We start from the raw sequence: 12823 nt of genomic DNA on the forward strand, positions 1-12823 counted from the left end.
AGAATCTGAGGCTTAGAGAAATTAAGTAACCTAGCTAACTTCCATGGCATCTACATGCCAACAAAGATATTCTGTAGGAACCTGATTACATCTTGCTGCCTTTGCAGAAGGAATAGTCTTTATATGGGCATTCAGCTGTGAAAGGGCCCGGTGTGTAGAGAACAGTAAGAAATTGAATGGTTGGGGTATAGGGGTGAATGGTGGGGAGTAGAAAACAGTGAGACTGGAGAGTTAGAAAGTCCACTATTTAGGCCGGGCTCTGTGGCTCACGCGTGTAATCCCAGCACTTTGGGAGGCCAAGGCAGGCGGATCACGAGGTCAGAAAATCGAGACCATCCTGGCTAACACAGTGAAACCCCGTCTCTACTAAAAATACAAAAAATGAGCCGGGCGTGGTGGCGGGCGCCTGTAGTCCCAGCTACTTGGGAGGCTGAGGCAGGAGAATGGCATGAACTGAGATCGCACCACTGCACTCCAGCCTGGGCGACAGTGCGAGACTCTGTCTTAAAAAAAAAAAAAGGCCACTATTTCATAAGGGTCCTTGTAAGCTTTGCTAAGAGAAAGAAAAGCCAAGGAAAGATCTTTTGTCAGCTCAAGTATAGGACCAGCTTCACATTTAAGAACTATAACTTACGTTGACACAGAAATAGAGGCAGTAGGAGGACAAGATAAGTAGCCATGTTAATAGTCTAGTCTTGTGATTTTCAAACTTTATTTATTTCACACCCTTGTCAGCAATTTTGAATCTGTACCCCTAATAAAAGTTTATATATTTCTAGGTGATATATGTATATAATTCATTCTACAAACTGTTAAAGTTTACTTGTTTTAAAAGATTAAAAGTATGTATAAATGTAGAAATAAATATATTTAATTGCTCTATTTTTTCCTACATGTCAGCAGATTGTTTCATGCCTTAGTTGGGAGACCACAGGTATAGGGCAAAGATGAGGAGACATAGCAAGGTCAGAGGAACTGGAGGAAAGGGGCTGAAGAAGAGTCAACAGCATTTGGTGGCCAATTAGATGTATGAAGTGGGGGAGGAGGAGATCAGGATAACAGCAAAGTTCTTACGAAGTTCCAGCATGGGAGATGTGGAAATGATTGCCATCATTAATAAGGTAGTAAATATTGGAGATGGAATAGACTTTAAGGTGACTATAATGATGTTTAAGATTCCATGTTGGTTTCTGCCTAAAGACATTATAATACCATTTCCCTTTAGCAAGAATTTTTTTAAAAAGAGGAAATGCTAAATTTTATCTAATGTTGTGCTGACAACATTGATAGCATTTTGCTTTGCCTTCTCTTTTGAACATAGTAAATGCTTAGTAAATATTTAAGTGAATATTTAAAATTGTAGTGAAATTTTTATTAGAAGTTCCAATGTTTTTTCCCTAAATGTTAGTAAAGTTTACTTCTTTTTAAAGATAAAAGGTAAATATGTATAATGCACTGATTTTTTTTTTTTCCCCACACGTCAGCAGATTGTTTCATGCCTCTCTTATTGGGAGACCACAGTTGTAGGATACCTTAGGAGCAGTTTAACATGAACAATGTGTTTCAGTTTTTTTTTTTTTTTTTAACTGATGTTCCTGGAAATTTTGCCATTTAATAAACTTGACAATATAAAAATTAAGATTGTATTATAGTGATTTTCTTCAGATACCTACTTTTGCACAAGATACAAAATATTTTGTGTAATCCAATTTGTTTTTAGTTTTACCATTAAGATTTATAGTCATTATTTTAGTCTATAAATTGGTTTGAGGACCGTTTTCAGTTTTAACTGTCATATCAGATTAAAAGTGACTTGTTTTCATCTTTAATTGTCATATCAGATTTAGAGTGAGTAGTTAGCATATCAACAATAATGATTAGCACTGTTGTTCTGCATATCAAGATTATGTTGTGGAAGAAGCACTGTACCTATTTTGAGTACACAAAAACAAAAGAGTAACTTTTTGGCTTAATTTGTAAGTTGGTATCAATTTAATTCATACTTATGGAATGAGAAGTGATTACAAAATATAAAATACCTCCTACATATAATAAATATTTAATTAATGGGCCTTGGAATGTAAGTTGAGTCCCGGTTATTAAAAAATCAATCTGATTTGAAACAAAGTTCATAAATATAAGTAATAAAAGGTTCTGATGTCATTTTTCCCCTGTACTCTTTGCTGAATGCTGATCTAAAGGAGATCTTACATATAGCTGATGTCTTGGTTCATTACAATTCTTTGGTATTCTCACAAGGTGTTGACTTTGAATTTTAGAAAAACCTTAGAGGCTCTTTGTAAAAGCTAAATATTCTCCTTACTTGTAAGTTTCCAAGTTGGTCTTGGAGTTAACTGAAAATACAGGCTTTTTAATACAATTGGTAATACAACCTGATTCTTAAAGTTTATTGCCAAGAAATGATACACAATTGTGTGTTTCTCCTGATTTCATTAGGCCTTCAAACCCCATTATAGTTGATAATTTCATTTCCTGAAGTAAAATAAGTATATTTTAACACTAGAGTAGTAATTTTGTTTAAGTACTATTTAGTCAATCATATTTCTAATTTAATTCTCTCAGCCAATTTTATGCTTTAGTATGTCATTGAGTAAAGTGTTGGTTGAGCAGCGTACTCACTTTCCTAGTCAGTTAACTACCTGGGAAAGAGAATAAGAATTACATTCTACTGGTTATTGCTGCATATACTATAAAAGTATTTTCTTTGCATAGTAGTCTATAGAATCTGCATGCTTTAGGCATTGATTTTAATTTCAGGATGATAGATCTCTTTACACTAAAGGATGCCATCATGAACTGGCAGAGTTCCTGTCAGGCAGTTATAAACCTGGACAACCTGGTACTCCAGATATTATTCTGCTTCTGTCTCAGAAATAAAATTGTATCTGTATGTACCTGAGTACACAAATCTATTAAAAACATTTCCTTTACTCTCTTCTTCAAGAGGGAGCAGAATAGGCACTTAATTTTTGAATGGTTCATCATTTTTAATTTTCAAATTAGAAATGATGTGTTACTTTTTACTATAATAATATTCAGAGCTTACTGTGTTTCAGGCACTATCCTAATCCTTTGTTTTTTGGTTTTGGGTTTTTTTGTTTTTTTTTTGTAGAGAGGGTTTCACCATGTTGGCCAGGTGGTCTCGAACTCCTGGCCTCAAGTGATCCTCCTGCCTCAGCCTCCCTAAAATGTTGCAATTACAGGGGTGAGCCACCTCACCCAGCCCTTGTCCTAATCCTTTTACATACATTTTTCACAGCTGTCACGTCAGTGGTATTTTCTATTTTATAGATCAAAAAACAGAGGGCTCAGACTTACCCTGTGCCATGCATCTAGGCCTAGGAAGAAGTCAGGTGTGGCCTCACTCCAAACCAATGTTCTTAACCATTTCATGATTGGTTCTCAGATATGGCTGTGCTTCAGGTGCACTTGGGAGATTTACCCCCACCTCCCCACCCCAAGGCTATACTTGGCTCCTCCCCAGACTAATTAAATCAGAATCTTTCAGGAATGAGGTCTAGACATTGATCTTTTTAAAACATCTGATAAGTCTAATGTGAAAGAAAACTCTGGTGAAGAACCACTATTCTATTATTGCTTGTTTTAGAATCAATTTTACTTAATTTAATAAAGTAATGTGATAGAGATAAAACACATTTATAGACTTAGGGCTAGAATAGAACCATGGCAGAGATTTTACATACTACCTGCATAAATGAATCGACCTTTATATATGTGATATATATATATTTTTGAGACAGGGTCTCACTGTCACCCAGGCTGAAGTGCAGTGGTATGATCAAATGTATAATTTTTTATACAAGAATTGTGGGCCCCACAATATACCAGATATAATAAAAGTCAGAAGAAATTCAGAAAACTGAAGCTATACAAGTACATGTAGTTTAATGAATATTGTTTCTATATGAAATTCCAAACTTTAATAACTTCTCTAATTTTTCCAAGCTTTAATTTATTATCATATGTTTAAAAGTATTTGATAAGCTACTCATATTTTAATGGTAAATATGATACAAATGCATATGTATGATCTGTTATAAAACAGCAATCACATTTTTCCATATTGATTTTCAGAGTTGAGTGTTATAAATATTTAAAAATGAGACTTGTGAATGCAGAAAGATGTAAATAATTATATTCACCGCATTTAATTTTATTGACATTAGCTATGATGTTAAAAGTCATAAAGTAACATTTAACCTAATCTCAACTGTATTTCTAGTTATGATTCTATATTATTCTCCGGGATACCAGAATGAGAAAACTTACCATTACTGGTAAACAAGAGAGACTGAATTAAGATTACCATGAGACTTCTCATCTTGAATCTCCCGAGCAGGCATATTTATATTTATAATGTTCTGTTATTGAAATGTGGCTATTAAATTCAACACAGAGTTTTAAATGAATAGTAATAGTTTATACATTCAGGTCTGGAATGAGTAGCATAGGTTGGTCATATGGATTGTTTTTAAAGCATGCCACTTTGTAAGGCAAGAAAAAATATATATGTAAAATATGTCTTCTTTGTATGTTAGAACTATTAAAGAAAAATCACAGAATTATAGAGTTTATGAATGGCAATTCCTTTAATTATATAGAAATCCAGAGAGATGATTGTATTCCAGGTAACATAGAACTATACAACAAGAAAGAGCTAAAGCCACAGACTAGATGTCTCCATTCCCTGACCCCTATTTACAGACTCTCTGATTGCATACTTAACCTGAAGAAAAAACTCCAGATTTAGCAAATAACTTGTTTATAGTCTCAAAATTTTTTTCTTTCAAGCTTTGCCTTTCCAGACCACTTAACATTAAATACATATTCAACTAAAAAAGCAATTTTTATTGAAAAGACAGATATAATAACACTGAATACTGTCTGTCTAGGATAGCAATATATTTGTTTACTTAATATTAATACCCCCAAAAAAGGCAGAATAATGTTTAAGAGGGTAAAACTCCATTAAAAAATGCACTTACAGCCTTTGAAATTAGAAATATTTTAAGAAAAATTACTTCATTCTAGATTGTTAACAGGAAGATAATCAGTTTTGCAGATAGATTAGCCGACTCACATCTAGCCCTTCAGTTATGAGAAAGTCCTTTGAAACCATCAGTAAAATAGTGGGAGAAAGAATGTGGTAGGCCTGATGATGTAGTAAGAAAAAGAACACAGAAGACTAACTGTGGCCAAGATGACTTTTCTTACGTGATAATAGGGTGGATCCTTACCTACTGACATGACTGCTAATGGCATCAAGCCCGTGGGGTTTGAGGCTGATGCTGCTTGTGCAGTGTAGGCTAAGTTGTGTCCAGCAGTAATCTCCATGGAGGCATCTCATGCCATATCTACTTGTATTTTTTTAAAAATTTCTGTGGATACATAGGTGTATATATTTATAGGGTACATGAGATGTTTTGATACACATATGTAGTGTGAAATACGGACATCGTGAAGAATGGGATGTCCATCCTCTCTACTTACTTGTATTTTTGATCTCATATATTTCCTTTGCCTGGTTTGTTGCTGTTTGCATAGTAAGGTAAGGTCAAGCCATATTTTTTTATATTACACCAAATTTGAGGCCTTACTCTCATCAATGTTTGGTTTGTTTGCTTGTTTTTTGTTTTGATCATGGACCAGTCTTGTCTAGCCTAGCTTAAATAGGGCAGCAAATTCAGACCTCCAATCAGGCTAATTATGCTTTGTATCAACCTGAGACAATCCTGTTCCTCCCCCTTCCTCCCATTTGTTCATGTAAGATATAGGTTAAATATTAAACTTAAGAAAATTCTCAAATCTGAATGGTATATGAAGAAACCAAATTTCATTCTAAGACTTAATTATTTTTTCCAAGAGGCTGTTTGGTACCTACTCTGTAGGATCATACATAATAATGATAGAGAAACTGTGTGGTTTTCTAGCTTTCCCAATAGTGTAACCTTATTATTTTGCAGACAGTGGTTTCCCAGCCGAAGATATAGCCACGTTCAAATATAAGCATAAATCTGCATTCACAAGACTAACAAGTATTAGTGTGCATCAAGGGTCTTCTTCCTAAGCATGTATTATAACTTCATTAATGATGATAAAACATTCTTATTACTCATATTTTGAATATTGGACTGTGTTCTATATTCTAAACTAAAGCAACTTATCAAAATTGTGATGAACATAATTATGATACTGTTGCTATCTTTCAAATAGATGAAAATAATACATTTCAGTAGATCATGTGCTTAGCATTTTAGCAGTGGGGATAGGTTTGCATTAAGTCAGAATTTGTTTAAATAGGACTATTGTATACAAACATGTTACTGACTTTACAACTTGGCATCTTACAAAAATAATGACACATTTTAGTGGATTTGAATTTCCAAAATCTCTTGCCAGGTAGGTAGGAAAGGGAGAAATTGCATATGGGTTTTATGGCTTTTCATGAATAGACCATTTTCTTCTTGGCCAAAAATATGAGGAAAACATGTTAGGTAGAGATGTTTGGAGATTTTGCATGTCTTCTAGTAGCAAAAATACCAATTCTGCTGAAAAAGCCCTTTTATTATAAACATTTTAAAGGTAAAATTCTGAGCAAATTATGTTTTTTATATTAGGTAGGTAGAAAGAGACATTTTATAAACTTGTTTTTTTCCCCTGCGTACGTGTTATTCATGATATTTAGCAAAAATAACATTTCTGCTAAGAACTTTTGTAAAGAATATTATTCATTTTCGTTCAATTGGTTGGGCAGTGAGAAGGCATGTAGAGAACCCTGTATCATTATAATCTTTTATTCTTCTGTATGACTTAAGCACATTGCCCCATCATTTGCATTCTTGAAATACATAATAAATAACGTATTTGTTTTCAGGATTACAGCTCTGTTGTATTCAAAATGCAGTTTTCTGGACCAAAATGTCCTTTTTATGTTCTATGGTATGGCAGATTACTGTTGCATTGAAGTTTTTATTTAGAAGAAATGTACTACACAGGGTATAAGAAATAGCTTTGCAATAAAGGAGACTGGTCAAAGCATAGGGGCAGTAGTGGATAAATTGTGCAAAAGGCTGTTTGTTTGGAAATCAAATTTAAAAGAGCTTTCAATCACTAGTTAATATAACTGCTTTAAATTTACAGACAGTGGGAGTAGCTCACCGTTACCCAAGTATGCTTCATCTCCCAAACCAAACAACAGCTACATGTTCAAACGGGAGCCCCCAGAGGGATGTGAGCGAGTGAAGGTCTTTGAGGAAATGGCGTAAGTAATGTCTTTTCTGTCAGCTGGGATCTGCAAAGCTGTAAAGCTTTTTACTGAGACCAGTTGATTACATATGAATCAACTACTCTATCCAGCTGATAATGTGTTTCAAGAGCAAATTATGTAAAGAGAATTGAATAGGCAAGAGAGATCTTACTGAAGGAGAATTGGAGTCTGTATGTTGGAAATGTATAAGCCAATACAAAGAAACTTGGAAACTTATTCTTACTACCTGAAAAATCTATTTTTAATCATTAAGAATTGTCATTTCAAGAACTCTTAGTTTAGATGGTAACAAAGAGACTTTAGGAACAAAGTTAATATCCATGTGTGACTAGCTTAAAGACAGTGTACTCCACAAGCCAGATTAGTCTCTTTCCCTGTAGCCTCATCTAGCTTGCTTATTCAGGCTTTCTGTTCACAAGGGGTTTGTTTTCTTAATGAAATTTTAATATATGTAAGTTAGAAATGAAATTAGAAAAAGAGGTTCATGCTGTAAACACTGGGCAGAGTAGCTCAGAAGACTATGTGGTTCTTGGATGCCCTCATGCCTTTGTTCCAGTGCAGGTGCCTAGTGGAGGGTGCAGTGCTCTTGCAACCTAGAAGGACCCATCTTGCAGGAGCTGATGGCGTAGCTCCTGGGAACGGGAGGAGAGGAAGGGCTTGTGGACCCAACCTCTGCTGAATTGACTGGCTTTTTGAGAGACCATTGAAACTCTCCCCTCCCCACTCCATCCCCCATCTGTGCTAGTGTAAGTCTTTCTAGAAAGAAAAAAGGAAAAAGTGTTTAAAACTAAATACGTGATGGACGAATGCCCCCTGCCTCCGGTATACTTTTTCTTAACAGAAAAGGTCATTCTAACTTTGCATAATCTTCAATTATAATGTAGAAGACTTTTCCACCTTCCTAAATGATTAAAAGCAAACTAATCATCTCTAAATATTTGTCTTCCTGGTTCTTTTGAAAATCGTTTTGTCTCAAATACCACTTCAGTGCTGTGTGCATGAATAGTCTGCCAGCTGACTTGTGCTATGGAAGATGTTTACCCCTCTGTATACACTTAACCCATCTCCTGCCATTTACATTTTAGCTGTTTTAGAGAACTCCAGTTAATTCAGAAAATGCTTAACTTTTTCTGTGTTCATGATTATAAATCTAATTTTGTTTTATGGTTTTAGGTCTCGTCAGCCTATCTCGGCCCCTCTCTTTTCATGTCCTGACAAAAACAAGGTTAATTTCATCCCAACCGGATCAGCTTTCTGTCCTGTAAAACTTCTAGGCCCCCTCTTACCCGCTTCCGACCTTATGCTCAAGAACTCTCCTAACTCTGGCCAGAGCTCAGCTTTGGCAACTCTGACCGTCGAGCAGCTCTCATCCCGGGTTTCCTTTACGTCTCTTTCCGATGACACCAGCACAGCAGGCTCCATGGAGGCCTCTGTCCAGCAGCCATCCCAGCAGCAGCAGCTCCTGCAGGAACTGCAGGGTGAGGACCACATCTCTGCTCAGAACTATGTGATCATCTAAAAAAGGGGGAGCTGGCCTCCACCCTATGTTCCATGGATTAGGAACAAGATTTCAGACATCTATCTGCATGAGTGACAAACTTTCTGAACACCACCACCACCAATAATACTTATCAGCATCATAAAGTATCTCTTAAACACTGATCTTGGCAGGGACGGAACTCCTATTCAGCAGTTTTTGTGGAAAGCAGTAATGCTTGCAAAACGTGTGTGTCATTCAGCATTTTAAGTGGAGACTATGCATTTCATAGTATGTTTGACAGATTAGTACTGTGTCCTGTGTTTTCTTCCAGATTCTTCAGTATAAATAAGCTCTATATCAAAAAGTTGCCTGTCTAAATAGAAAATGTCTTGCTGTGTTTTGTCCTATGGAAAATACTGTAATTCAGGATTATGTTTACAATTGATCCAGGTGTTTGTTTCTAACTTCTGTAATACATACAATGCAAAAAAAAAAAAAAAAAATGGCCACAACAGTTGCACAGTGCCCACCCTATGGCCTAGCTTCAGGTACTTCAGTTGAAGTCTAAACTCAGGTAACTTGGAATGTATATCATATTGGGATATTAAATATTTCACAGCTAAAAAGCTAAAGAGGGAACATCACTCTTTTGCCTTTCCTTATTTTATGCATTTCTCTTTCCTCATTACATTCCACATTCTTAGAATAAGAAGTGCATTCAATCCTAGGAGAATGATAATCCTGGACATGGGTGAACATGAGGAGAACCAGCAAAATCTGTGGTGTTTGACATCACTTTGTCATGTGGTTACAAGTAAAACAACTGTTGCATTCACTGTTTCAACATGTGTACATGTGGCTTTTTTAAAAGTTCAGGTGTTGCTCAGTAAAGGACTGTTACAATGTTGCAAATAAAGTGTTCAGTACTGGACTGTACATAAACATTCCACATTGTGTGTGATGACATTTAAAAGACAAGAATGTCTAGAGTTAATTTCAAAATAAGTGAAGTGTTTGACGGAATGGTTGAGATTTTTTTGTTTATGTTAGCCATCAGGGTCATAACTGTAACCATTTTATCTAAAGACATATTTATGTTTAGTTTCTCCCTTGGAAATTATTTTGCAGGTGAAAAAGTGACATACTTTTGGTTATTGTTTTCCTCAAGCAGTTTAGGTGCATGATCTTCATTTACATAGAATACTTGGGTCTCAGAATTGATGCAACATAAGCAGGTTTTTTGGTGACTTACAAGAGCAATAGTTTGAAGCTATCTCATTTAAGCCTCTCATAATACGTAATCATGAGTAGTTTTGAAATTTGCGACATGTGAAGTAGGGCATAAACTCAAGAAAATAGCCTTGAACTTGCAGACTTCTGACACAAGTTCTCCACAAAGTGTGAAGAGAGCCCTAGGCATTCCTGATTGGTCAATAGGAGAGCCTAACTTTCATTATTTTCTTCAGTACAAAGAGTATCCAAAAGCGAAGTTTTTGTATTTGTATTCCACTACTTTCAGTTCAATAAAATCTAGAGTTGTTTCATCTGCATCTAAAGTGTATGGCACAATTTTCTTAAGAATTAGGGGAACCAGGTGCCTACATTTAAAGGAACGTTTCAGTTCCTTTCATTCATTCCTGAGTTTTTCTTTTATTTTCTAAGAAGGTTGAAGAAGGATGAGTGATAGAGAAGAAAGCAACACCATTGATTTTTTTTTAAGAAATGATATATATATGTATATGTTTGTGTGTGTATTCTGTGCATTATTTTGTCATGATCTCAATTCTCTTCTTTCCACCAAAGTTTGCCGTAATATTTTCTCCTGAAGGTGCATCCTGGCTCCTTTAAATTAGTCAGTGTTATATTGTAGGAGACTGTCATGGAAAAAAAGGACTCAGTTTACTTTTGTCATTTCACAGGGGAACCTTTTAAAACAATCTTTTCAGCAGCACATACCTTTAACCCTAATAATCTCAGGCCTTGATGAAAATATATATTTTGTAGATTATGGTTAAAGGGAGAAAATTACTAGTTCCGTAAGATAAATATGAGCTCCATTTGACTTCTGATATCTGGTTTAGCATTACATATATGTTGATCTTACACTCTGCTTTTGTCCAAATAAAATGCAATAGTATCAATATCAATTTCAGAAAAATGGACTGAATATGCTTTTTTGGTGATTAAATCTGATGTACGATATTTATAGTGACGTGCTTTTATTTTCTCATGAGATACTAAATATTAATTGTGTTGTACATTTGTTCTTAGCATATATTAAAGTTTTGAACCAAATGTGTTAAAGCTTACGCTTTGCCATGTAAATTTCCCAGAAGTTGTTGAGCTCAAATGTATCCTACATCCAGCTGTAGAAATTTGTCAGAAATTGTTTAAATTTTGTATATAATTGTACTGTTTAATTCTAGCCATTGCGCTGAACAGTATTTGAGTTACCATATAATATGGCTTTACACAAGGAAATGTGTGGCTTTTGTTTTGTATTTTTTCAGTATAGAAGTTCCTGTGTCTTATTTAAATAAAGTTATTAGTAAAACTGGAATAGTTCACACATGTTTTTGGAAAGACTGGGGTTGTTGGCTCGTTACCCGACAGAGATAAATTCAGCTCAGGGTAATGGTAGTTTTCTGTACTCATTGAGTTCCTGACCTGCATCTCTGGAGGTGTGGGGTGTCTAACTGGATCGGATTTCCACAACCTGGCTTCCTCTTGGCATTTAACTTACACACTCACTCTCCATCACAAGGTGAGAAGCTAGAGGTCTTAAGTTCCAAGTCTTTGTACTGTTCCCAGGTAAGATCACATTAAATAGAGAAAACATTGTTCTCACATCACTTTATACCTCAGAATTTATAGAAATGAGTTTAAATTCAATGAAATCATTTCAAAGGAAGTTGCATATTTCTTGCAAGCAAAGCTGCAGCAATAAAATTTAATTTTTTACTTTTTTTAGATTCAGAATAAGATGGAGAAAAGCTTTACAAAACAAAGGAGGGTTGACATTATGCCCAGTTATCCAGACATGGATATGGTCTGGTAGGCCATATGGTAGCGTGAAAGCAAAAACAAAGCACTCTGAGAAATAATTTATCAGCAGAGTGTTGTTCACTTCCAAAGCGCATCTCAAAGAGGTAAGATTTGATCTTTAAATTGAACTTAAAAGTGACCAGTAGCTGTGGTTTTGGCTGAGAAAAATAAAACATAACTCTTCAAATGGTGGGATGTATCAGCTATGTATATGTTATTTAGGCAGGAAATTATCTACCTTATACAACTTTAAATTTCCATTGCAAGTGAATTCATGTGAAGGAAAGTGGAATTCCTAGCCCCATCTCTTCTTGACTCAATTGTATAATAAGTAATATAAACAGCCCTGAGAAGTTAATACAGTATTTGCAAAATCAGACCTCAGGGACAAGGAGGGGAATATTAGGCCTAAGAACTTGTGTGTTGTAACCAAACCAAAAATAATCACTTGAAGTTTATTTATGAATATTGCAAACTGAGGGGTTTCCCTCATACCCCATCCCACAGTGTAAGGTCGCATCTAGCTCTGAAGTTTCATTGTCTCCTATATATTCCCTACCTGTCTCTGGGAAGCTTCTAACATCTACCCTGCTCTCTGATATGCACAAGTCTCGATTTCCCCCTGTACACTCACTCTTGGTGAACTCTTGGTTCTTTGGAGCTGTAGGAACGTTATGAAGATGGATCCCCTGATTCACGTGTTGATTCAAAATCCCACTGCTGTAGTCTAGACCAATAATTCCAATTGTTTAGAGAACATCTCCTCTCAGACTTCTTGCCTTATCTCAACCTTAGTGATTCAGTGGAATAAATACACTGTCTTACCCCTTGTTGGACCAAGCCAGCTCTCCTTTACATTCTTATTTCCAAAGATAAGGACTGTCTGTCTCCTAAATCTCTCAGATTTGCTTTTCTGCCTTCCTGTTATCTCACCACTCAATTCGGAGGTGCAGCAACATATGATGGTGGCAGATGAGAGAGCCATGACA

At 35.5% G+C, this 12823-nt stretch overlaps 1 protein-coding gene across 3 annotated transcripts in view; it reads left to right on the forward strand.

Moving 5' to 3' along the window:
* The window catches only part of GLCCI1 (glucocorticoid induced 1), a 131234-nt gene extending 119888 nt beyond the window's left edge, over window positions 1-11346 (forward strand). For 2 of the 3 annotated variants that reach the window (XM_030822134.1, XM_030822135.1), the window contains exons 7-8: window positions 7183-7303; window positions 8483-11346. In XM_030822134.1, the coding sequence (XP_030677994.1) occupies window positions 7183-7303; window positions 8483-8828 (467 nt within the window). In that variant the 3' untranslated portion in view covers window positions 8829-11346. The remainder of the gene's footprint in view (window positions 1-7182; window positions 7304-8482) is intronic. The other variant, XM_030822136.1, reaches the window with a different exon arrangement.
* The last annotated feature ends 1477 nt before the right edge of the window (window positions 11347-12823 follow it).

The sequence above is a fragment of the Nomascus leucogenys genome, chromosome 11, assembly GCF_006542625.1.
Source record: "Nomascus leucogenys isolate Asia chromosome 11, Asia_NLE_v1, whole genome shotgun sequence".
NCBI classification, from domain to species: Eukaryota; Metazoa; Chordata; class Mammalia; order Primates; family Hylobatidae; genus Nomascus; species Nomascus leucogenys.